General features: G+C 49.4%; 1 protein-coding gene across 1 annotated transcript in view; it reads right to left on the reverse strand.

Moving 5' to 3' along the window:
- The window catches only part of UTP20 (UTP20 small subunit processome component), a 1,051,825-nt gene that overhangs the window by 524,517 nt on the left and 500,818 nt on the right, over positions 1–26,490 (reverse strand). Inside the window, exons 33-34 of the mRNA XM_085653318.1 lie at positions 3,425–3,568; positions 2,570–2,623 (exon numbers count right to left, since the gene is read on the reverse strand). Of these exons, the coding sequence (XP_085509444.1) occupies positions 2,570–2,623; positions 3,425–3,568 (198 nt within the window). The remainder of the gene's footprint in view (positions 1–2,569; positions 2,624–3,424; positions 3,569–26,490) is intronic.

Here is a 26,490-nt window from a genome sequence, read left to right on the forward strand (position 1 = left end):
TCCTTTTTACTCTTGATGAAAATATAAAAATCACTGTGCTTAAATCACAGAAAGAACCCCCGTGTGTGTTGTTATTATGAATTACTGATGTTTAAATCAGTCGATTGATTTCATAGTGGTGTTACTTTATCTTAACACTCTCATTGATTTAGTTCTCTGAAATTTTGAAATAACTTGTTCGTTCTAAACAAAATCCCTTGTTGGCAAATTTACCCTATCGCATTTATCTGGCCAAGCCCTCAAGGGTATATTGGGTTTGGCCCTCACTTAATCTCTCTAATTTAAAAAACAGCAGCACTTAAAGCCCTGTGTACAATATTGCTAATTTAGTGCATGCTGTGGACTGAAACACAATGTAAATCTGCAGTTTTGGGTATACATAGCGCTATATATCGCAGGAAGTATTCCCAATTTATTGACATATTTAGGAACTGAGACACAGGGTTGAAAGTGAATTTACCAGGATCACACACATTGTCAATTCAGCTATCAGGCCAATGTTTTCTCCTGTGTCAACCTGCTTCCGTTCTGCGCACAAGCCCATTACAGCATTCTCCCCTTGCTGTTGCTTCATGGAATGTCATGACATTACCAATCTGTACGACTTGTTATTTTTGTTATGAGTGTAAACAATGTTTACGAGCTGTGCTCGGGAGAATGGAACGCAATGGCGGTGTAGTAGCTCGCCGTCAAGTCTAGGATTAATAGGATGAGAAGGAAACCTCCCCCCAACAGAGATGTTAATCCTTTACTCGTGTAACCCACAGAGCAAGTTTCATTTCTGTAGACACAGCAGAGGCACAGCCCATACTGATCTCCCCACAGGCAAGTCAGCTACAAAGGGCTCACAATTCCACTCGGTGATGTAATGAAAAACAAGATTTGCAGAGCTGAAGGTCAGGCGGGTCAGGTTACGCTGCTCTCTGGAAGGGCCTTGGCTTGACAGCGTGGAAACTGACATTCCGTCCGTAGAACGCACGAGCACAATGTACATATTGTTTGCTTTCACTTTTAACACTTCTATTAGTGTTTGCAGAAAGCCCTCTTACCATTAATCTTTATGAAAACAAGCACGGCCGTGGAAGCCAAGATAACGATCAGGGAGGAATGCAGCTGGCACAATGCGCCGCTGCTCGCTCCCAAGACCCCTAGGCCATGGGAGTGAAAGTTTTGAGGTAAGGCGGGACATGCACCAGTCTTTGGTCATTTGCGTGCTTTCATTATTGAAAGCCACACGAAAAGGCCAATGGGATGTGTGGAAGGAGGCAGACCCACACGGAGAAGACTCTTGGAAGTCTGGAGTGATTCCAAGAGGCCCTCTCCTAGAGCAACGCATGCGTGCTGCGCTAGGCAAGACCTAAAAACAGTGGAGCTAAATATGGTCACCTACAATCTGGACAGTTTTTACCATAATATGAACCTTAAAAAGAAACCTCAGCCTAACTACAAGAAATTAGTTTTATGAACATTGTGTTGGTTGTAGAGTTTACTATAACTTCTGTAATTGATACATCCCAATTGCAAGTGTACAGGTGATTAATATTGTTGGGAAAGTATATTCCTGTTCTCCAAAGGTACAATGAGTGCACACCAACATTCTTAAATATTTTAACAATATTAAAGGAAATGTGGCACAGAGTTGTCCAGTCTGAATATGCACGGTTTTGTCTGCCTATTTTGTATGGTGAGAATGTTAATTCAGAATAGGTATTCTCTCCAAGTATGGCTTATTTTATGAGTGAAGCACTTTTATGCTTCATTGACCACTATCAATGTTGTTTGGTCACTGTACGATTGTACGTTCAGTGCAGCCAATGCAGGCGTATTAGAGATGATGAGCATGCCCAATTGATTTTCACCCTGAAAAAAGATGTCATCTTCTATTGTTAAGTTACCTTGTATGTGTCTGCTGACTGCAGTGAATATGATCTTATGTTAATCCTGCTGCAAAATGTACTCGTTTCTGTGAATGTAATTTCATTGAGGCAACCATAGATAGACAGAACTATGTCTGGAGAGACATCACTGATGCAGAGGCTAAAGAAATGGTGGTGGGCAACAGTGGATTATCACTGCTTTCAAGGGTAATATCTAGTATTGTCCAGGGTAAACAGACCTTGTGACAGAGGGACCTTTTCTTTTTAACTGAATTTCCACTTAATTTCTCAATAAATCTACCATCTGAAAATCTTAAGAGAGGTTTCAAATGTACCTCTTAGTTTTGGACATTCCCTGTGTACCCCTGCAAAACTAACAGATAGTATAAACACACCTCCCAGTAGATCACACACCTATTCATGCAAATTGAAAATGCACACAAATCTAGCTGGAAAACAAAATCTTAGTTCAAATGACGATAGAATGTGTTCTTTATTAAGAGCATTTGTAATTTAGTGGTCTTTAAAAAGCAGTGGCTCATTGAGAGCTAAGCATGCATCAGTGCTAATTTCAGCACACAAAGGTTATTGATCCTCATGTGTTAAAGAACATGGCATAAGCAAACTGAAACCACTGAAAATATGCAGTGAAATTGAAACATAATAAACAAAGTACAAATACTGTTACATACCTTAACAACAGTGTCTGTTGTACACTTTAATTCACTGTCTAATTCAGATAAAACCTGTAGGAAAAACGAAGAGGGGTAAATAAATGGACATGGTTACACTAAATAAATACTAAGTTATTGAACCATAACATTTTGTTAATTGTCCTGATGTTCCAGCTTTGGCCGTCTAAAGAGCAAAATGTTGCAGTCTCAAGATATAGAAAGCATGGCATATGCCACCAAACTGGCAATAGGTTGATACACGTCAATTTAGTCGAGCGGCCATATTTCTCGATTGGGCTACTCAAACCAAGAACAGGGTTAGTATAGGAACAGAGAAGTTCCTAAAAGGGCTTGTAGTGGAAGCAGCTGGCTCAACAGATACCTAAACAGTATTTTTATTTTAAATCACTACTTTCTACTGGGGAGCAGAATATGGCTAAAGCGCAGCCAATATCAAAGGCAGAGTTAGTACATAATGCATGAATTTGTGATGTATCATTTGGCTCCAACACTATCATCACAACCACCTTTAAGTTTGGAACAGTCACATTTCTGCTATCCTCTTATGATTAGAAATCTTTTAGAATCATATCATTATTTGAAACACCACCACCACCACCTTTACTGGATACAGATTTTTTTATTTAAATACTGAACAAAAGGGGTAACTTTTAAAATGTATGTAGCGGAACACTCCAAACCTCCAGAAAGTAGGTATGTTAAAAATCTACACAAGGCGTGCAGTCCATCAGTGTTAGCCCAGATAGCAGTATGGAGGCTACAAATTACATTATATAATTTGCATATCAACAGGACACCAAATTGTCACACAACCTTCATAGGGGCTTCTTCTGATGACAGATGGTTTCCTACCTGGAAAGTTGAACAGAGTGTCTCCCGAGAAAGCTTGTTTTGAACAACAGCAAACAATTTGCCCAGCGGTTTGAGGAAGTTGGTTGAATTAACACAATGCCTCATCAAGTTTTGTATAGTCTCCAAGATGTCAATCTCTGTGTCCTGTAAAATTCAAAATCAAGTTTCTGATGTGATACACGGTTTACATTTAAAGGTAGCATAAACTGCTAACTTGCCAAACGTTAGTTTACGAATGCCATTCTATAAGTTACAGTGGCATTTGTTTGAATTATCATTAACATATTGTTTATAGTGTCACAGTATGCTGTAATTATTATTTGTAGCAATGTGGCAACTAATAAAGCACAGACGAAACAACTACATTAGTAAAACATTATTTGGAAATAGATAATTGATGCAGTGTGCGGAAAGTGAGAAAATATAGTTTTCATTAAACATTGGTTGATAGAGACTGTACTCTGAACAGGGACCAGCTTTACAGGGAACTGCAGCAGGATAATGGATATTAACATCTACAGCAGCTAGAGTTCTACACATGAAGCCTTCTCTAATTATGTAGAGCAGCATTAGTAGTACAGTCATTTACTTAGAAACACAGTATCACAGAATGAAGATGTTTGGGATGTTCCATTTGTGACAATAACCTGCTTCTAGCATTACCTGTAGTGGGTAAAGCTACTTAAACTGCTGCCTGGATCAGGATCCCTGAGCCATTTACCATCTCTTCAACATAACTTCTAAATCTTACCTCGGGCTATTATCACTGCTATTATCTGTTGCTTTCAGATTGGGAAAACAGGGCAAACCCTTAAATAAAAATGCACTGTTTACATGTGTGAGAAAGTGCCATTGTTCTTACATGGTATGCCCCCACTTTTTGCTGAATTGCTGATGTACTTTGACTGAGTGTGCCCTGGGCTCCTGCCAATCAGGTACCCAGGGCCTATGTTCCTTCCCTAAAACTGTGTTGAAACCTAAACCCAATTGGGATCTCTGGCCACATGTCAGCCCCTGGCAAATGGTACACTAGGTACCCAGGGCCTTGTGACCAGAGAAGACCCCTAAGGGCTGCAGCACTTATTGTGCCACCCTTAGAGGCCCTGTACCCTCACACACACACACACTGCCCTTGCAGGCTGAGTGTCTGGGTGCAGAACAAAACAGAGTCGACATGGCACACATCCCTGTGTGCCATGCCCACAACACACACTGCCCTGGCATACATCAGCCACCCCTCTAGCTGGGTGCCCTATGCCAGTGGTGTGAGTACAGATGCATGAGCCTTGTGCCCCTACAGTACCCAGGTCCATTCCTAGGCACTGTAAGTGCAGTGCTGCCATCCAAGAGTATATGGTGCTGGGAGATCGTCAACACGAACTCCATAGCACCATGATGGCAACACTGAAGACTCAGAAGTTTGGTATCAAACTTCTCAGCACATTAAACCCGCGCTGATGCCAGTGTGGGATTTAATGTACAATGCAAGACAGAGGGCATCTTAGAGATGCCCCCTGAACCTAACCTACAATCCACGTCTTGTCTGAGGGGCTGCCACACAGCAGACACGTTGCTGGACCCCTGGGTAGAGAGCCACCCACTCTCCTGGGCATGCAACAATGCACATCCTGGGCGAGGTGCTAGGTCTCCTTCCCCAGGATGGGCAGGGGAAGCTTCAAAGGCATGTCACCTTTGTGAGCTTATACAGGCCACTTGCTGTACTAAGCAACTGGCCCCTACCGGTTCTGACCCCCACTCTGGCGGGAAGACTGGCCGGAAACCCCATGGAAGGAAAGGGGGTGTGCCAGCCTCTGCCAACCCCACGCCTCAGGTGGGGGAGGCGAGGTGAAGCACATCTCCGGGCTCTCGCCATCTTGAAGATGGGAAGCCCTGCCCAATCAGGACTAGGCTACTGCCCCCCTCCCACAGGAGAGTGGCAGGATAGGGGGTGTACCCACCCCAGGGCAGGGACCCATTGGTCCCTGCCCTTTACCTACCTGTAACGCCCCTAAATTCAGTATTTAGGGGCACCCTGAACCTTCCTTCCTGAGATCCAGATTCCGAAACAGCAAAGAAGATCAAGAAACAAGAAGACCTGCCGTGCAGCTGCTAGCAAGAGGAAGACACCAACTGCTTTGGCCCCAGCCCTACCGGCCTGTTGACCCTCGAACCTGCTCCTGCTAAACCCCGGCAACTCCAGTGGCCAGCAAACTCACTAACCCCGGAGGACCTGGCTACCTTGTGACTCTAAGCAACTGGGACTCCCACGAGCAGTGGTATTGCTCAAAGCAAGTAAATGACCCCTGGCATTAGTCTGGAACCGCAAACCCTGCACACTCTGCACCTGCCAAGCCTGGCCTGTGCTAGAGCGGACAAAGACCCCGAGGACATCCTCCCGGCGACTGTGACCCCGAATCCAGCACCCAAGGACCCACCTCGACGCTCCTGACGACGCCTGCAGCCTCAGAACCAGGGACCCCTACAACCGCGATCAACAGAAGGTAAGATTTCACGACACCAAAAGGCACCCCTGCACCCGGCGCCCTGCGGCCCCCTGTGCCCAACCCCTGGGTGCCTACCTATCCTCCAACTACCCAACTTACCTCTCGAAGTGGTGGTCACACCTGAAGAATCTTCGTCCCCGAGCTTGCAGCCTTTGTTCGTTTTTGAGCTTCTCCATTGCAATCCATTGAGCGCCCGACGGCTCAAAAGCACCCTGCACCCAGCTGCCTGAGTACCCCTGGCAGTGCAATCTCTACTCTACTCTGCTTCCCCATTTGCCCTGAGCAAGTGACCAGGAGCCCAGCTCCCACAGCCGTGTGGCCTGCTAGCCAGCATCCACCAACCAAGGGCCCCCTGCCTCCCATAGGATAACATTGGACCTAATTCACTCTGCACCCGGCTGCCCCTGTGCCGCTGACTGTGTAACAACTGTACTTACCTGACCCTGGGAGACCCCTGAGTCTATGCCCAGAACCTTAACTCTGCCAGTCGAGTACTTACCCAAAAGCCGATAACTCTCTTTTTTTCCATAGGGTAACATTGACTGGCTTCTTCTAAGTGTGGAGTTTCTAAACTTTAAAATATTCACCTGAAATAAACCGAGTAACGAAAACGAAAATACTCACCTGCTATCAGGAGAGATCCCAGTGCTGGATCTTGGTGCCCAACACTGACCCTGAAAAGTAATTACAACCATACTTACCGCTAACCCAATTTTCTTCCATAGGAAACCATTGACTGTTTATCTTTGAAATTTCTTCTGTCGATTTTTGCAAACAACAAATATTCTTTAAAAATCACACCAACTGTGAAAACGTAATTACTTACCTGTTTTAGATAGATGTCCCAGTGCTGAACCTAGGAGCCCAGCACTGGATTACAAAAGTAACAAGAACATACTTTACCTATAATTAGAATTTCCTTCCATAGTATAACATTGCCTGGTTTTTGCTGAAAAAGTTTCTAAGTGTCGATTTTGCAAACTTACAAATATTTGTTAAACATCGCCTGTATAACCAAAACACATTCTTTCAACTATTTACACGTGATGCACCAGTGCTGGATCCAGGATCCAACACTGAGTTAAAAAAAGTAACAATAGCCCCACTTACCTGCTAAGTGAATTTCCTCCCATAGGATAACATTGGTGATTCTGTGAGAAAAAGTTTCTAAGTGTCAACTTTTAAAATACCTAAATATTGCTTAAAACTCACTACTGTAACCAAAACGCTTTTACTCAATTGTTTACAGGAAATGTCCCAGGACTAAAACCAGGATCCAGTCCTGTGGTTAGAAAAGTAATCCTTAAAGTAACTAATTGCATTTCTTCTGGCTAAACGCTCGAATACGATGCATTGGAAGTCGACCACACCCCCCCCCCCCACTTTCCGGCTAGCATGGGGAAGTAGTGAGATGGGGTGGTGCGGAGAGTGCAGCCATCCGTCGGGAGGAGGCTCGGGGGTTGCGCAAAAGGGTTATCTCTTGGGACTGGGACAGTATCCTGGAAGCCTTCAGGGCCTTGGCCCCGCCACCTGTTCCGATAGCTAGGACATAATGACTGTTTCATTACCTAGCCCCTGTTTTTCAGTTTCCGCGTTTAGGGGATTCCATAGTTTGTGCCTCCTGCACTGTGGGATGCACACATACCCATTTGAATATTTGCATGCAGTTGGGAGTAGCTGTGGGAGCACCTTGAAATATACACTGGGAGAGGTTGGCGCCAGATGAAGTAAGGGAAGGGAGGGAGGGATGGGATAGTTGTACTACTGTGCCATACACTTATTGTTGAGGATAATGCATGTACACCGTACGATGACCTCAATGTATCACAACATTGTGTATGACTGTAATATGTGGCGATTGCCGGGTTGAAAATTGAAATTTAATAAAATCTGTTTAAAAAAAAAAAAAAAAAGTAACTAATTGCATTTAACTAGAAATTCCCATTGTGCTCAATGTATTATTGTGTTTGAAATTGTGTTGCCTATTGCAACCACTGTAACTATTATATTCAAAAGTCTATTGCCTATTGGAAAGTATTTATCTAAAGCATCTCAATCTGAGAAAGTATATTTTGATACCTATTGTTGGTTCTAAAATAAAACAACTACATAATTATACAAAAACCATTGGCCTAGAGTTCAGTTCTGGAGTGTGTGAGACCATTTGCTGACTGAGTGTCTACAACAAATGCTTTACACTGTCCTCTGATACTGCCATACTGCTCGACCAAGCTACCACTTTAGAGAGTAAGGTTATATCTAACTTTAGCCTCTGCCAAACCTCTGGGGACTGTGGATTCTGTACATACTGTACCTATTTGGGAACAGTATATACAGAGCCACTTTCTTACAACATGTGTTTATTAATCCATTTATCAGAGCTAACAGAGACACATACTCTGAGCTAGATATGCAGCGAGGCTAAAGGATCACAACCACAACAGAGAAACGGCAATAAATGGTATACGGTCATACTCAAATCAAAGGCATTTAGGGAATCTCTTTAGCCATTTTTCTCTTTGTTGAGCATGGTTCCTTCATGATAGCACAAACTGCATGGGAACAGAGATGTAATAAAATGCTAGCACATGGTCTTCTATCTATGGATCCCCGAAATGAGAGTGATATCAGGATATTACTTTGATTTTCCCAACCTTCTAAATGACTTGTTTGACCAGGAATATGGGCGTCACTTGTTCAAAAAAACTTCACCACAGACACCTGTTTACTGAAAGGCTTGTATTTTCACAGTTACTATTCTCTCTTAATGAAAACATTAGTGACTGCTTAAAGATAGGACAGGTGACAATTTGCTCAAGAAACCAGGAGTTGACACAGAGTACATGAACAACGTACGACCCAGAAGCAACCTAGCATTCCTTGCAAAGGCCCATGAAAAAGGAGTACTAGCCCAACTCAGTCAACACATGGAAAACCATAACCTGCTCGACATCTTCCAAGCAGGTTTCAGAGCAGAAACAACCATCCTCAATGAATGCCATAGATGACATCAATAAGATACTGGACTCAGGCGGCTCATGATTTTCATACTCCTTGATCTCCCTTCAGCATTTGACACGATCAACTATGAAACGCTTATATAGACACCCTGGTATCGCATATGGGCATTGATGGTATAGTTCTAAAATGATTTGCCACTTTCAGCAATTAGTAACAAATAATCAAAAAGAAAGACTCACTCTCTAGTCCATCCACTATCAACCAGAGAGTCTCACAGGCTCAATACTATCCCTTACTCTTTTCAACCTTTATACTGGCTGAGCCCCTGACAGCAATCTCCAAACATGTCAACCTTAAATATCACATATACGCAGATGACACTCAACTCTACCTAAAAATCACACTAATCAGTGATATTCTATATTTGAACCAAACATTAATAGGAGTCCAAAACTAGCTATTAATAAATCATCAAAAGCGAAATACTTCAAAAATGTAATTCCTACTGATCTCTCCAAAAGGCAACTCCCCACCAATTCAAGAATGGATCATCCATATCTATGTTCTTTATGGCAGCCCAGCAATCATTGACTGCACTAAATCACTGGGGATTACATTTGAGCATGAATACCCAAATAAATGTCATCACGATAAATGCCCTGTACCGCCTGAAACTGCTCAAAACAATTAAACCCTTCCTCGTCGAGGAAGACCTAAAAAATGTCACTCAATTCCTAGTGATATACAAACTAAATTAAGGTAATGTTACACTCACAGACACAATGAAATCCCACCCAGCCACAATGAAGGCCATGCTCAATGCAGCAGCTAGACTCATAGCAGACAAACAACACTTAGACCACATTATCCCCATTCTCTCAAGACTTGTATGGCTCCCAATTGAAGGAAGATGCATCTTTAAGACAGCCTGCACTACACACACAATCTACACCTAGGAACTCCATAATGCTTACCAAAAAAACCTGATAACATCGGGAATTAATCATATGCTACGGAGGTTACATACAAGGTTTGTGGAACAATCCAGATTCAAGAAAGACAGTCATATGCACACACCTTTACTGGAAACACACCTAGACTCTAGAACTCCCTTCCATCAGATATGTGCAAATCCGTCCACTGCAAACTTTAAGAAATAGTCAAAGCATTACTCCCCTAAGGAGAAATGAATCCCTCACTCCTCAACAACCCCAGTAAGAACTTGAGTAAACCAGTACAACCCCTCCTAAAACCAGGCAGAAGCACAACACATACCCCAACAGCACACTCTGAGCCGCCAATTGCTATGTAACCATTAACTTCCTAATGGCATCATGTGTAAATATACACGGAAAAAAACAAAGGTTACAGGGACATTATAGTTGGGCTTAAATTTCACTCGTACAAAACCAGTGAAAATTTAGCAGTTATAGTTACCTGTCCCCAGAGGTAGACAGAGGTTAAAGTTAGATAGAACCTTACTCTCTAATAGTGGTAGCTTGGCCGAGTAGTAAGGCAGTATCAGAGGACAGTGTTAAGAATTTGATGTACACACTCAGTCAGCAAATGAATTCACACACTCAAGAACTGAACTCTAGGCCAATTGTCTTTGCATAAAAATATACTGTTGTTTATTTTTAGAACTAAGCAAGCCTGGTACAGGTAAGCATTAAATACTTTTCAGTAATAAGTTACTGGATATAGAACAGTTTGAAAATGCAATAGAAATTGTACTTTGTTTGATTTACAGGGGAGCAGTAGTATGCAACACTTAGCAAATACAGTACATTGAAATGAATAGGCTTTTTCAGTAAATTGCAGGTAAGTTACTTTTTACGTTACTTTTCTAACTCTGTGCTGGATACCTAGATTCAGCACAGGGACATTTCCTAGAAAAAGGTAAGTAATTACGTTTTGGTTATTCGCATGATTTTTAAAGAATATTTCCAGTTTTCAAAACACCACACTTAGAAACTTTTTGGAGCAGTACATTGAAATGAATGGCCTTCTACAGTAATTTGCAGGTAAGTTACTTTTCACTTTACTTTTCTAACTCAGTGCTGGATACCTAGATTCAGCACTGGGACATTTCCTGCAAACAGGTAAGTAAACAAGTTTTGGTTATTTGTGCGATTTTTAAAGAATATTTTTAGGTTTCAAAACTCCACACTTAGAAACTTTTTGGAGAGAAAGTGTCAATGTTATCCTATGGAAAGAAAACAGGTTAACGGTTCACAGGTAAGTAAATGGCTGTGGGAGTTCAGGTTCGGGGTTAGACTCAGGGGTCTCCCAGGGTCAGTGATGCACTGTTGTTGCACCCTCAGCAGCACTAGGGCGGACAGGTGCTGAGGCCCAATATTATCCACAAGGGGATAGGGGGTCTCCGGTTGGTGGCTGCTGGCAAGCAGGCCACTGGGTTGTGGGAGCAAAAGCTCCTAGGGTTTAGCTCAGGGCAAGTTGGGGACCAAAGTAGCATCCTCAGCGGCACTAGGGTGGCTGAGTGCTGTTTTGCGCCCAGGTGCCCAGTTGTTTTCAATGGAGAACCTCCACTACAAAAACACTGAAGGCTCGGGGACGAGGATCTTCTGAGTGCGACCACCACTTTGAGGGGTAAGTTGGGATGTCGTGGGTTGGTTAGGCACCGTTGGTTTGGGCACACAAGGCCGTGGGGCGCCAGGTGTAGGGGTGCTTGGAACGTCGGATTTTCTTACCTGCTCTGGTCGCGGTGGGGGGATCCTCTGGATTGAGGCTGCAGGTGTCGTCTGGATGCTTGAGGCAGGTCAGGGGTCGCAGGATCGCCGGGGGGACCTCCTCATGGTGTTTTTCCACTCAAGTTCGGGCCGGTTTCGGCAGGTGCAGAGTGGGCTGGATTCGCGGTCTCTGGCTGGCACCAGAAGCAGTAGTTTGAACAAGTCCGGGGTTCACGGGTGTGAGAAAGTGCCATCTTTCTTGCATGGTATGCCCCCACTTTTTGCTCTATTGCTGATGTACTTTGACTGAGTGTATTGAAGCCTAAACCCAATTGGCATCTCTGGCCACATGTCAGTCCCTGGTAAATGGTACCCTAGGTACCCAGGGCCCTGTGACCAGAGAAGGCCCCTAAGGGCTGCAGCACTTATTGTGCCACCCTTAGAGGCCCTGTGCCCTGACACACACACACACTGCCTTTGCAGGCTGAGTGTCTTGGTGCAGAACAAAACAGAGAGTCGACATGGCACACATCCCTGTGTGCCATGCCCACAAACACACTGCCCTGGCATACCTCAGTCACCCTTCTAGCTGGGTGCACTATGCCAGTGGTGTGGGTACAGGTGCATGAGCCCTGTACCCCTACAGTACCCAGGTCCATCCCTGGGCACTGTAAGTGCAGTGCTGCCATTGAGAGTATATGGTGCTGGGAGGTCGTCATTACGAACTCCACAGCACCATAATGGCTACACTGAAGACTGAGAAGTTTGGTATCAAACTTCTCAGCACATTAAACCCACACTGATGCCAGTGTGGGATTTAATGTAAAATGCACGACAGAGGGCAACTTAGAGTTGCCCCCTGAAACTAACCAACAACCCGTGTCCTGACTGAGAGGCTGCATAGGCTGGGTAGAGAGCCCTCCGCTCTCGTGGGCCTGCAACAACGCGCATCCTGGGGCGAGGTGCCAAGCCTCCCCCCCCAGGATGGGCAGGGGAAGCTTCAAAGGGATGCCGCCTTTGTGAGCCTCCCTAGACCACTTGCTGTACTCAGCAACTGGTCCCCACCGGTTCTGACCCCCCACTCTGGCGGGAAGATCGGCAGGAAAACCCAAGTGAGGAAAGGGGGTGTGCCAGCCTCTGCCAACCCCACCACTCAGGTGGGGGAGGCGAGGTGAAACACAACTCCGGGCTCTCGCCATCTTGAGGATGGGGAGCCCTAGCCAATCAGGGCTAGGCTCCTGTCCCTCCACCCCTAAGGTGGGGGAGGCGAGGTGAAGCACAACCTTGAGTCCCCGCCATCTTGAGGATGGGGGGACCCAGCCAACCAGCGACAGGCTCCTGCTCCCCTCCCACTGGAGAGTAGCAGAATAGGGGGTGTACCCACCCCAGGGAAGGGACCCATTGGTCCCTGACCTTTACCTACCTGTAACGCCCCTAAATTTAGTATTTAGGGGCACCCTGAACCTTCCTTCCTCAGATCCTTAATTCAAAACAAGAAGAACAGGAAGAAAGAAGACATGACATGCCATGCAGCTGCTAACAGGAGGACGACACAAACAGACTTAGTCCCAGCCCTACAGGCCTGTCGACCCTCGAACCTGCTCCTGCTAAATCCCGGCGTCTCCAGTGGTCAGCAACCTTGAAAACCCTGGAGGACCTGACTGCCTTGCTCATCTAAAAGACTGGGATTCCCACGAGAAGTGGTTCTGCTCAAACAAGCAACAACCCCTGGTGCCAAGTCAGGAACCACGAATCCAGCACACACTGCACCCGCGGAGCCCAGCCTGTGCATGAGTGAACAAAGACCACAAGGACGTCCCCCCGGTGACTGTGACCAAGAATCCAGCAACCAAGGACCCTCCTTGACGCTCCTGACGACGCCTGCAGCCTCAACTCCAGGGACCCCCCCAACCGCGACCAGCAGAGGGTAAGATTTCCCGACGCCAAAAGACACCCCTGCACCCAGCGCCCTGCGGCCCCCATGTGCCCAACTCCTGGGTGCCAACCTAACCTACAGCTCCACAACTTACCTCTCGAAGTGGTGGTCGCACCTAAAGAATCTCAGTCCCCGAGCTTGCAGCCTTTGTTCGTCTTGCAGCTTTCCCATTGAAATACATTGAGCACCCGACGGCTCAAAAGCACCCTGCACCCAGCCTCCCGAGTGCCCCTGGAAGTGCAGAATCTGTTCTATTATACTTCTCCACTTGCCCTGTGTAAGTGACCAGGAGCTCAGCTCCCAAAGCCGCGTGGCAGCCACCAACCAAAGGCCCCCAGCCCGCCATAGGCTAACATTGGGCCTACTTTCTCTGCATCCGGCTGCCCCTGTGACGCTGAGGGTGTAACAACTGTACCTACCTGACCCTGGGAGACCCCTGAGTCTATCCCCAGAACCTTAACTCTGCCAGTCTAGTACTTACCTGAAAGCCGATAACCTACATTTTCTCCATAGGGTAACATTGACTAGTTTTCACTTGGAATTTCTTCTAAGTATCGAGTTTTCAAACTTTGAAATATTCACTAAAAATCACCCGATCAACGAAAACGAAATTACTCACCGGTTATCAGGAGAGATCCCAATGCTGGATCTTTGTGCCCAGCACTGACCCTACAAAGCAATTTACAACTGTGATTTTCCGATAACCCAACTTCCCTCTATAGGATAAAATTGCCTGGTTTTTGCCAGAAATTCTTCTAAGTGTCGATTTTTGAAACATACAAATTTTCCTTAAAAATCGCCTGTGTAACAAAAACGATTTCTTTGAACTGTTAACAGAAGATGCACCAGGGCTGAATCCAGGATCTAGCCCCGAGTAAGAAAAACCTATGCAAAGTAATTGATGAACAAGTTACTTACCTTCGGTAACGATGTACCTGTAAGAAACATTAGTTAGTTAGATTCCGCACCTTAAAATATCCCCAGGCGTCAGGCTGGATCCGGAAAGATTTTTGTAGCAATACCCCTGGCGCGTCGCTAGGCGTCGTCTGCGGCTCCGCGTCCGTCGTTGGCGTTGTGCACCGGAAAGACGTCTTCGGAGTACTTAGACGCCGCTCCGGAGCGCTGACCTCAGTTCTTGTACATAGCTTTCCGCGCCAGGAACGTAGAGCCATGCAAGAGACCGACACTGGTGCCAAAAAATCTAGGGCCCTAAAAAGGATAGCCTTAACCCTAGATGTCAGTTCGCAGAACGGGGAGGATGGGTGGGTCGGTGAGGAATCTAACTAACTAATGTTTCTTACAGATACATCGTTACCGAAGGTAAGTAACTTGTTCATCTTAAAGAAACACGTTAGTTAGATTCCTCACCTTAGAATAGATACCCCAGCAATACCAACCCCGGTGGTGGGTCTGCGAACCAAGATCACACCAGAAAATCCTGGAGAACAGAACGGCCAAAGTAGCCATCTCTCCGGACTTGGCTGTCCAGGCAATAGTGCTTGGCAAACGTGTGCAGTGAAGCCCACGTCGTCGCCTGACAGATGTCCTGCAAGGGAACTCCCCGGCCCAGGGCAGTAGTAGCCGCTGTGGCCCAAGTGGAATGGGCCCTCAACCCAACAGGAGGGTCCTTTTTTGCCAAGGAGCCACCGTGAGATGGTCCGTTTGTGTACCGCTTTCCCCTTCTTAGCTCCTACGTATCCAACAAAAAGTTGGTCGTCCACCCGGAACGGTTTGGTGCGGTCCAAATAAAAGGACAGCACCCGTTTTGGGTCCAGACGGTGGAGCCTCTCTTCCTCTTTTGAAGGATGCGGAGGCGGAAAGAAGGTGGGCAACGTGACAGATTGCCTGATGTGAAAGGGGGTCACCACTTTTGGTAGAAAAGAAGGACGAGTCCGGAGGACAACCTTGCCCGGATGAACAGAAAGAAAGGGAGGCTTAGATGACAGAGCCTGGAGCTCACTCACCCGTCTAGTCGAGGTGATGGCTACCAGGAAAGCAGTTTTCAGGGTCAGAAGACGAATGGGACAATTGTGAAGAGGCTCAAAAGGAGCGCACATCAGAAAGGTCAGAACAAAATTCAAGTCCCACTGAGGCATTACGAAGGGGACAGGAGGGAGCATGTGAGTAATGCCTTTGAGAAAACGTGAAACAACAGGGGATTTGAAAAGAGAAGGCTGATCAGGAAGCCGTAAGAAGTTAGAGATTGCAGCAAGATAACCTTTCAAGGTGCCCAAAGCAGAGCCCTACTGGGCCAAAGAAAGAAGAAAGAGGAGAACCTCAGAAAGAGGGGCGGAAAGGGGATCCACAGCCTTTGCTGTGCACCATGCCACAAATTTGTTCCACCGGCAGGCGTATACAGTCTTTGTGGAGGGACGCCTGGCTGCCAGAATGACATCACAGACTTCAGGAGGCAAGTCAAATGGCATCAACTGCCGCCGCTCAATCTCCACGCATGGAGGTGGAGGCTGGACAGGTTCGGGTGGAGGACCGTCCCCTGCTGCTGTGACAGAAGGTCCTCCTGAAGAGGCAGTCGTATCGGGGGATCGATTGACCTACTGAGTAGCTCGGGATACCAGAACCTTCGTGCCCAATCCGGAGCCACTAAGATAACTTGGGCCCGGTCGCGCCTGATCTTCTTCAGCACTCTGGGCAGAAGTGGTATAGGCGGAAAGGCGTACAATAGATCGCAACTCCACTCGCGACGAAAGACGTCTCCGAGCGAGTGCTGCCTTGGAAATTCCAACGCGCAGAACTGCTGACATTGCGCGTTCTCTTCGGTGGCGAATAGATCCAACCAAGGCTCTCCCCACTGCAGAAAGAGACCTTGCGCCACGTCCGAGTTCAGACGCCATTCGTGATCCATCATGCACCGGCGGCTGAGTTCGTCTGCTCTGGCGTTCAGAGAGCCCGCCAGATGTTAAACCACCAGGGTGAAGCCCTGGTGTTCCAGCCATGTTCAGAGGCGCAGAGCCTCCTGACAAAGGGTCCACGACCCCACCCCGCCCTGTTTGTTGCAATACCACATGGCGGTGGTGTTGTCCGTGAACACCTGCACGACACTTCCCCGGACAGAGGGAAAGAAGGCTTTCAGTGCAAGCCGGATCGCTCTCAGCTCCAAAAGGTTGATATGGAGTTGAGCCTCCGCCGGAGACCAGAGTCCTCAGATCTCCGCCTCTCCCATATGGCCCCCCCCCATCCCAGGAGGGACGCGTCCGTCACTACAACGTGCTCCGGTTGGGGTAGGGAGAGGCATCTGCCGCTGACCCATTCGCCGTCCGTGAGCCACCACTGCAACTGGTTCGCAGTGCCTTCCGAGATCAAGACATGGTCGGACAGGTTGCCTCGATGCTGGGCCTTGCGCAGCACCACTGAAAAACCACTGCACCTTCCTCCGAGGCCACAGTCGGAGGAGAGATGAAACCAGCGTCCGGTGAAGTGTCCAGACCACTAGCATCCCCCAGTTCGTCTGCCCAGTCCTGTGAAAGTTGGCCCTGGATGGCCATAGGGTCCTCAGACCCCTCCCAGTCGCCCCCGTCATCCGATTCCTGATAAACAGGAGGAATGATCGGAGCCAGACGGTAGATGAAACGGTCATCCATCGGCGTCGGGTGCGGACAGGGGCTAAACCGGGGAACGGCGTAGTCCGGAGACGGCGCCGGAGGTGGAACCGGTGTCGGCGGAGGAGGCGTCGTGAGGTCGACCGGCGCCGACAAAGATCCAGGCCTGGATCCCTCGGGGACCTGCGGCGTCGGGACCGAAGTCGTCAACGGCGCCGGGTCCGGAGCCGCCGGCACGCGAGGTCGACCCTCAAGGCCGAGAGGAAGGCACTGACCTCCGCCGGAGTCGCATCAGTCCCAGGGACCGGCGGGTATGGAGACGGACGCGGATCCGCGGAGGTGGGACCACCCTGACCCTCGGCCGAGTCGCGCGACCGGCGAGGGGAGTCCGAAGAGCGGTGTTGCCTCTTGGACTTCTTTGATCGCTTCGACTTACCCGAAGACTTCGAGCCCGACGAGCGATGATGGTGACTGCGGATCCGCGACCGATCCTTGGACCTCCTCCTGGACCGGGACCGTGAGCGGCGCGGAGCCAAGTGCTGAAGCTCGAGAAGCTTACAGGACCGCTCCCGCCTAGCCTTCGAGGTCAAGGCCTGACAATCGGGGTTCGACTCCGCATCGTGGTCGGCCCCCAGGCAGTAAAGGCACCGGCGATGGTGGTCCTTCACCGACATCAGTCGATGACAGGAGTCACAGGCTTTAAACCCAGGCATCCTACCGGCACCAGAATCGAGTCGACCGAAAACCAAAAAGAGTCAAAAAGTTTAGTCAAAAATTGACTAAGGGGTAAGCTCTTTCCGGATCGGCGCTGTCTGGCGCGGAAAAAAGAATAACTGACTTCAGCGCACGAGGGCGGTGTAGGAGAGTAGGGTCTGCTTTCTATGTTCACCCCCACTTTTTGCTTTGGCTTCACTGGTTTTCGACTTGGATGTGGCTGTGGACCTGCTAATCAGACCCACAGCCCAGCTGTTCTCTCTCTAAATTCATACTATGTACTTTAGGTACATAACCCAATTGGTAAGGATCACCTTCTAGGGCCCTGTACAGTGTACCTTAGGTACCCAGGGCATAGGTGTACCCTAGGCCTACCAGGAGCTGCAGCATGTAGTATGCCACCCCTGGCTGGCCTTCCATTATGACACAACTGGCTGATCACTCAGCTGGGGCAAGGTCGTGTAATCACCCCTTGCTTAGGTGTATTATTCCTATACCTACCTAATATATAGACACATGGGTAACCTATCAGTCACTCCTATGGCAGGCCTTAACAATCCTGAAGGCAGAGTGCTTGGTAACATGTGAGATGGTGCTCTAGCATGAGCTGAGCCTGTCTGCAGCTTTCGGAACCATGTCCTTATAGCTGTTCTATGATATCGCCTACCATATACGCTTAAAGTGCCTTATAATCATCCAGTTATGGTAACTATGGTTTGGCTTTATCGAAACATGTCGTGTAAGGTGTCTAACACTTTGGAATACTACCCCCACCCCATTTCTGGCGGTGAGGATAGTATTCCTCCCTTCTAGAGGGAGAAGACATGTTGAAGACCTACTACCCGGTTAAAGTTAACCAGAGCCCCAGCATCACAAAATGGATGCTGCTGCCACAGACAGGAGTCTGACCTCCTGTTGCTGGGAGTCCTTCCAGCGAGGGAGGCTTGGATAATAGGTTTCCTGCCTTGGGAGGTGCTAGCACCACCCTAGACAGGCCTTTGTGTATTGGGGCAGGGAGGGATGAATGAAACGAGACACTGCCTGGGGCACACAAGGTGTCCCATGCATAGTCCAGTTCAAACCGGTGCTGGGGCACTCCAGCCCCAGTCCTGGCACAAAACTGGACAAAGGGAAGGGGGTGTAACCACCCCCCTCCCTGGTCCCACCCATAGGAGGGACCTAGCAGGTAACCCAGCCCCCAGATTAGTATAAGAGTGGGAGCTGAGTCCCTAGGACTTTGGATTATCCTGATAACTGAAACTTGAACAGAAACTCTGGACCTTCGACATTCGACTACGGAAGAAGACTGAAGAATCTCCCTTGTGGCCAAGGAGCCCTGTGCAAACAGGCACCATCAAGCGACCTGCCGTTTGCTTTGCCCGAAGTTCTATGAGGAACCGACTGCGGAGCCCGACCAGCGCCTTGACTTTCAGACTTGTCCGATCCTGATCCACATCCACAGCAAAGCTGAGATCCGTGGAGGCAACGAGAGACGTGGGACCGGCTACCTGGGAAAATTGGCTACTTGCTTCCAGCGCAGCTTCTGAGGCATCCTCGAAGTTGTGCTCCGGGGATTGAGAAGCCCCAACCCCGAGCACCATCAGCCCTCCACACTCCACGGGTTCTGCGTGGGGCCCTTCTGCATTTTCCTGCTCGACGCGTCTGTCCGGTTGCTTGCCCGTTGGCTAGTGACCTCTGCGGCGACGAACCCTTGACTTTTCACCGCTGGTTTGGCACCTCCAGACTGGCCCTTGCTTCCCTGTGAAAGAGAAGCACCTCAGGCCTTACTGGTCTGCAACAGAAGCGAATCCTTCATTCTGCGTGGGTTGCGCTTGCCAAGGCTTGTTGGGTCCAAACTAGACATAGACGCCGCCGACAGCAAGAGCCCTCGTGGGACAGCTCGCCTCCTGGTTCTGGTCGTCCTCGACGCCTCCTGGTACCCGTGGCTGCTGCGACAAGCTTCACCTCTTCACCTGCATCTTTACGACATCGCCTGGTTCCTTCCTGGTTCCTTCCCGGCTCCTGGCTGGTGACCTAGACTCTGTCCCCTCTGCTTGCATGTATCCTCCTTCTTGATTCCCTCCTTGGAATCCACCGGACACTCTTCACTGACTGCCTGTCAGCATCTTTTATTCAGGCATCCATAGGAGTCGACGACGAAACCCAATGCAAGTTCACACCTATGCACCCGCAGCCCGTGGGCTAGGTAACTTGAGTACTCCGGTGCTCACAAGGGTATTGACTATCCTAATGTCTAGTTTCCAAGTCTCTAACTCCTAGTTCCTTCCGAAGTGTCCTAAAACTCTTAATTTCTAAATACTTCTATTTCTATCGACTTTAACGCATTACGTGTGAGTGTTCCCACTGCCTAGCAACTGATAGGATAGTGTAGCCCCAGCGATTCCCTAGGCCTAACCTGTGTTCGTGACCGTGGTTCTTATACCACTTACTTAGTATATGGTTTGCGTGGCCCCTAGGGCCTAACTGTATTACTTACCTGTGTGACTTATGTATGCTTAAATAAGACTGTGTTGTACTTACCTCGAATCTCATAAAGAGTGCTGAGGGTATTTTGACTAGAATAAATACATTCTATTTTTATAATATATCTGTTGTGGTGTCCTTTCATTTGGTATTCAAGGGGTTGCAAATGGTATAACAGCTGGCTTCACATGCCATACAGAGTTTAGCCTAAGACTGCTCTGGTCCTTGCTACAACTAGGATAGCTGGTCTATAAGGTTGACTTTACAACCAATCACCATAAGGGTTGTTTGAACTGATACAAGGTGTACACTAGAACTAGTGACATCATATATCAGGCTAACTTCTCACAGGCGACGCCTAAGTACTCCGACGACGTCATTCTGGCGCATGACGCCAACGACAAACGCGGAGCCGCAGATGACGCCTAGCGACGCGCAAGGGGTATTGCTACAAAAATCTTTCCGGATCCAGCCTGACGCCTGGGGAAATTCTAAGGTGAGGAATCTAACTAACGTGTTTCTTTCAGATATTGTGTTTACTTTCAAATTCCCATTAAGCTCAATGTTAGAATTGTGTTTAACTTGTGTTGCCTATTGCAACAACTGTAACTACTACATTTAAAAGTCTATTGCTTATTGAAAGTATTTAACTAAAGCATCTCATTTTGAGAAAGAATTTTGATACCTAATTGTGGTTCTAAAATAAAACTATATTTTTTATATATAAACCATTGGCCTAGAGTTCAGTTATTGAGTGTGTGAGACCATTTGCTGGCTGAGTGTGTACAACAAATGCTTAACACTGTCCTCTGATACTGCCTTACTGCTCGACCAAGCTACCACTTTAGAGAGTAAGGTTATATCTAATTTTAACCTCTGCCAAACCTCTGGGGAGTGTGGACTCTGTGCACACTGAAACTTACTTTGGTGCAGTATATACAGAGCCACTTTCTTACAACGGAAGATTCATCCTTTGAAGTGAAGGCAGGCAGGTCCTCAGGGGTTTTTGAGGTTGCTGGTTGCAGGACACATCGGGATTTCGCAGGAGCAGGTTCGAGGGGAGACAGGCCTGTAGGACTGGGGCCAAGTCAGTGGACGTCGTCCTCTTGTTAGCTCTGCACAGCTCTTCGTCCTTCTTATCTTCTTTTCTTGTCGTTTCTGGATCTGAGGAAGGAAGGTTCAGGGTGCCCCCTAAATACTAAATTTAGGGGTGTTACAGGTAGGTAAAGGGCAGGGACCAATGGGTCCCTAACCTGGGGTGGGTACACCCCCTATTCTGCCACTCTCCAGTGGGAGGGGGGTAGGAGACTGTCCCTGGTTGACTGGGTCCCCTCATCCTCAAGATGGCGGGGACTCGAGGTTGTGCTTCACCTCGCCTCCCCCACCTGAGGGGTGGAGTTGGCAGAGGTGGGCACACCTCTCTTCCTCACTTGTTTTTCCCGCCGGTTCTCCCGCCCAAAGTGGGGGGTAGAATCAGTGGGGACCAGTTGCTGAAAGCAGCAAATGGTCTGGAGAGGCTCACAAATGCGGCATGCCTTTGAAGCTTCTCCTTCATGAATCAATCAAATCAATCAATCAGATATTTGTAAAGCGCACTACATACCCGCAAGGGTCTCAAGGCGCTGGAGGGTTGGGGGGGGGGGGTGCTGCTACTGATGGGTCTGTCGTAGGCTCAGTGGGAGGGTGTTCCATGTTTTGGCGGCGAGGTGGAAGAAGGATCTCCCGCCGGTGGTAGTTCTTCGGATGCACGGAACGGTGGCTAGTGAGAGGTCGGCAGCGTAGCTGGCGGTTGGGGATGTAGAAGGAGAGACGGCTGTTGAGGTAGGCAGGGCCGGTCTTGTGGAGTGCCTTGTGTTCATGGATGAGGAGCTTGAAGGATATCTTCTTGTTGACGGAGTTCCAGTGCAGGTTTCTCAGGTGGGGGGGGTGATGTGGCTGTGGCGTAGTACGTCGAGGATCAGTCGTGCCGATGCGTTTTGGATGCGTTGCAATCGTTTGATGAGATTGGTCAGGGCTCCCGCATAGAGGGCGTTTCCGTAGTCGAGTCTGCTGCTGACGAGGGCCTGGGTGACTGTCTTTCTTGCATCTGTTGGGATCCATTTGTAAATCTTGCGGCGCATGCGGAGGGTGTTGAAGCAGGAGGAGGAGACTGTGTTGACTTTCGTGGTCATTGAGAGCGTTGAGTCTAGGATGATTCCCAGGTTGCGTGCGTGGTCTGTGGGTGTCGCGGCTGTCCCCGGTGCCGTCGGCCACCAGGAGTCGTCCCAGGCTGAAGGGTTGGAGCCGAGGATGAGGACCTCCATCTTGTCTGAGTTCAGCTTCAGGCGGCTGGCCCTCATCCAGTCGGCGACGGCCTTCATTCCTTCGTGGAGGTTGGCTTTGGCGGTGATGGGGTCCTTGGTGAGGGAGAGGATCAGTTGAGTGTCGTCGGCGTAGGAGATTATGTTGAGGTCGTGCTGTCGGGCGACGTGTGCGAGCGGGGTCATGTAGATGTGGAATAGTGTCGGGCTGAGGGAGGAGCCCTGGGGTACGCGCAGATGATCTCAGAGGCTTCGGATCAGAATGGGGGGGGAGGCGGACGCTCTGGGTTCTGCCTGAGAGTAAGGATGTGGTCCATTCCAGAGCCTTGTCTCGGATCCCTGTGGTGTGGAGGCGTGCACGTAGTGTGCGGTGGCAGACGGTGTCAAAGGCGGCGGAGGGGTCTAGGAGGATGAGTGCTGCGGTCTCCCCGCTGTCCAGCAGGGTCCTGATGTCGTCAGTGGTGGCGATGATGGTGGTCTCAGTGCTGTGGTTGCTGCGGAACCCTGACTGAGAAGGGTCCAGGATTCTGTTTTCTTCGAGGTATCGGGTTAGCGGTTTACTGACGATCTTCTCGATGACTTTGGCTGGGAACGGGAGCAGGGAGATGGGCCGGAAGTTCTTGAGGTCTCATGGGTCTGCCTTGGGTTTTTTGAGTAGCGTGTTGATCTCGGCGTGTTTCCAGCTCTCTGGGAAGGTCGCGGTCTCGAAGGAGAGGTTGATGACGTTGCGCAGGTGGGGTGCGATGGAGCTGCTTGCTTTGTTGAAGACGTGGTGCGGGAATGGGTCTGACGGAGAGCCGGAGTGGATTGTGCTCATGGTCTTGATGGTGTCATCGATGCCGACGCTGGCCCAGGCTAGCAGGGGGTCGTAGTCGATGATGTGAGGAGAGTCTGTTGTGTTGCCGTCTGTTGGGGCTGTCTGGGTGTTGAAGCTGTTGTGGATGTCTGCTATCTTGCGGTGGAAGAAGGTGGCGAGGGAGTCGCACAGGGCTTGCGACGGCGGGATGTCGTTGGTGTTGGAGCTGCGGTTGGAGAGTTCCTTCACGATGTTGAAGAGCTCCTTGCTGTCGTGTGCGTTGTTGTCGAGGCGGTCCTTGAAGGAGGTCCTCTTGGCAGCCTTGATGAGGTGGTGGTGGTGGTTGCGGATGGCATCCTTGTGTGCTGCGAGGCTGTCCTGGGTCTGTTCATTGTGCCATTTCTTCTCTAGCTTTCAGCGGGCTTGCTAGGAGGTTAGGAGTTCTGGGGTGAACCAGCTGGCCCTCTTGCTGTTGTCTCTGTAGGGGGGTTTCTTCAGCGGGCGAGGGTGTTGGCGCAGTCCTTGATCCAGCATCTGAGGCTGTGGGCAGCGTCGTCGGTGTTGGAGGGTTCGGTGGGTGGGCTGAGAGCTAGTTTTGCATGAAGTTGATCTTCGGTGATTTTGCTCCAGCAGCGGCGGGGGATCTGTTGGGTGCGGTGGTGTGTGATGGGTTTCTGGAAGGTGAAGTGGATGCAGCGGTGGTCGGTCCAGAGGAGTTCGGTGGTGTGGTTGAAGGAGACGTGCGGGCTTCAGGAGAAGACGGGGTCGAGCGTGTGGCCGGCAGAGTGGGTGGGCATGGTGACGAGTTGCCTCAATCTGAGGTTATCGATCAGGGTTTTGGTGTTGCTGTCGTTGTTGTTCTCAAGGTGAAAGTTCAGGTCTCTGAGGAGGATGTAGTCGGTGGAGGTCAGGGCATGCGTGCTGATGAAGTCGGTGATGGAGTCGCTGACCTGGGGGCAGGGTCCGGGGGGGTCGGTAGACGAGGGTGCCCCTGAGGGTGGAGTTAGGGTCTGTGTGGATCTGGAAATGCATGAGCTCGGCGGTGCTGAGGGTGTTGTCGCTGCTAGTCGAAACCCTGATGCTGTTCTTGTGGACGATGGCGATACCTCCTCCGACTGTGCGGTCTCTGCAGGTGATCTTGTAGCCGTCTGGGATGGCTATGGCGATGTCCGGTGCGGAGGAGTCGTTCATCCACGTCTATGTCAGGATAGCGACGTCCGGGGATGTTGTGTCGAGCAGGTCCCAAAGCTCGACGGCGTGTTTGCGTGCAGAGCGGGTGTTCAGAAGTATGCATCGGAGGTGGTTGCGGTCGTTTTTGGCAGGTGGTTCATCGGTTCTGAGGCTGGTGTAGCTGCAGTTCCGGCTGGTGAAGGGACCGCGTGTGCGTTACGGGGCGGCCTTGAAGCAGGTGTGGGTCCGTCCGGGGTTGAGAGCGCAGAGTGTGCTGGCATCATAGTGGCGGTATTCCTTGTGGCGGGTGTGGCGACCAGGGGTTCTGGCGCTGGGCGCGGTCCAGGAGCGGACGGGCCCAGATGGGCTTGCCTTAGGCGCGCCCGCTGTGCGCATCCGCTACGCGGCCAGCATATATGGGGAGGGGGGAGGGAGGAGCAGGTGGGAGGGAGGAGCAGCGAATGGGCAGTCAAGGGGGCGGGGCCGCAGGGGACGCAGCGGCGGGAGCGGAGCTGGACGATGAGGGCACAGAAGGCAAAAGGCAAAAGGCGCAGGTGAGGGGGCAGCGAGTGATACAGAAGGCAAAACGGGCACAGGGTTACCGGGGCAAAGTGGGAAACAGAACGCAAAAGGGCAGAGAGACACGGGCAGCAAGGGGAACAGAGGGAAAACAACAGGCACAGAGCAAGTACAGGCAGCAGGGGAGGACAGAGGACAGCAGTAACGGGCACAACAGAGGCGGAAATACAGTACAGGCAAAAACAATAGAAACCAACCTAACTCAGCAGCGGCAAACCCACAGGCGGTGCTGTGTGGCGGGGGAGCGACCTACCAGGAAGGGTCAAAGGTCGCACCTTGAACCCTGCCCAACCTGGTGGAGGAGGCTTGGCAATTCGTCCCAGGATGTGCATTGTTTCGGGCCCCCGAGAGCAGCAAGCTCTCGATCCAGGGGTCCAGAATCATGTCTGGTGGTGGCAGCCTAAGCAGCCACTCAGTCAGGTCACTAGGAGTTGGTCGAGTTTCAGGGGGCATCTGCCCTCTGTTGTGCTTTTTACATTAAATGCCACACTGGCATCAGTGTGGGTTTAATGTGCTGAGAAGTTTGATAACAAACTTCCCAGTCTTCAGTGTAGCCATTATGGTGCTGTGGAGTTCGCAATGACAAACTCCCAGCACCATATATACTCTTAATGGCCTCACTGCACTTACAGTACCAAGGAATGGACTTGGGCGCTGTAGGGATACAGGACTCATGCACCTGAACCCTCACAACTGGCATAGGGCACCCAGTTAGAGGGGTGACTGATGTATGCCAGGGCAGTGGTTAGTGGGCATGGCACACAGAGAGGTGTGTCATGTCGACTCTTCGCTTAGTTCTACACCAAGACACGCAGCCTGCAAAGGCAGTGTGTGTGAGTGTCAGGGTACAGGGCCTCTAAGGGTGGCACATTAAGTACTGCAGCCCTTAGAGGCCTTCTCTGGTCACAGTGCCCGGGTACCTGTGGTACCATTTACCAGGGGCTGACATGTGGCCAGAGATGCCAATTGGGTTTAGGCTTCAATGCAGTTTTAGGGAAGGAACATAGTCCCTGGGTACCGGATTAGCAGGAGCCCAGGGCATACTCAGTCAAAGAACATCAGCAATTCAGCAAAAAGTGGGGGCATACCATGCAAGAAAGAAGGCACTTTCTCACACCTGAGCTAACTATAACTTACATCCCTGCTATGCACTGCTTATGACCTCACATATTAAAACACTCATGACAAGGTTAGTGACATCGCTGATGACATCACAGTTAACATCAGCCAGCGATTGTGAGTGTTTTCTAATGGTTTATGAGTGTAAAACATATATACTAAGGTACTACAAAAGATAAATTTGAATACTTTGTGTTCTACTAATAACTGATACCATTTTGTAACATATGCAATGTGTGTGACTGTGTGTATCCGT

The sequence above is a fragment of the Triturus cristatus genome, chromosome 4_1 (genome assembly GCF_964204655.1).
Source record: "Triturus cristatus chromosome 4_1, aTriCri1.1, whole genome shotgun sequence".
NCBI lineage: Eukaryota > Metazoa > Chordata > Amphibia > Caudata > Salamandridae > Triturus > Triturus cristatus.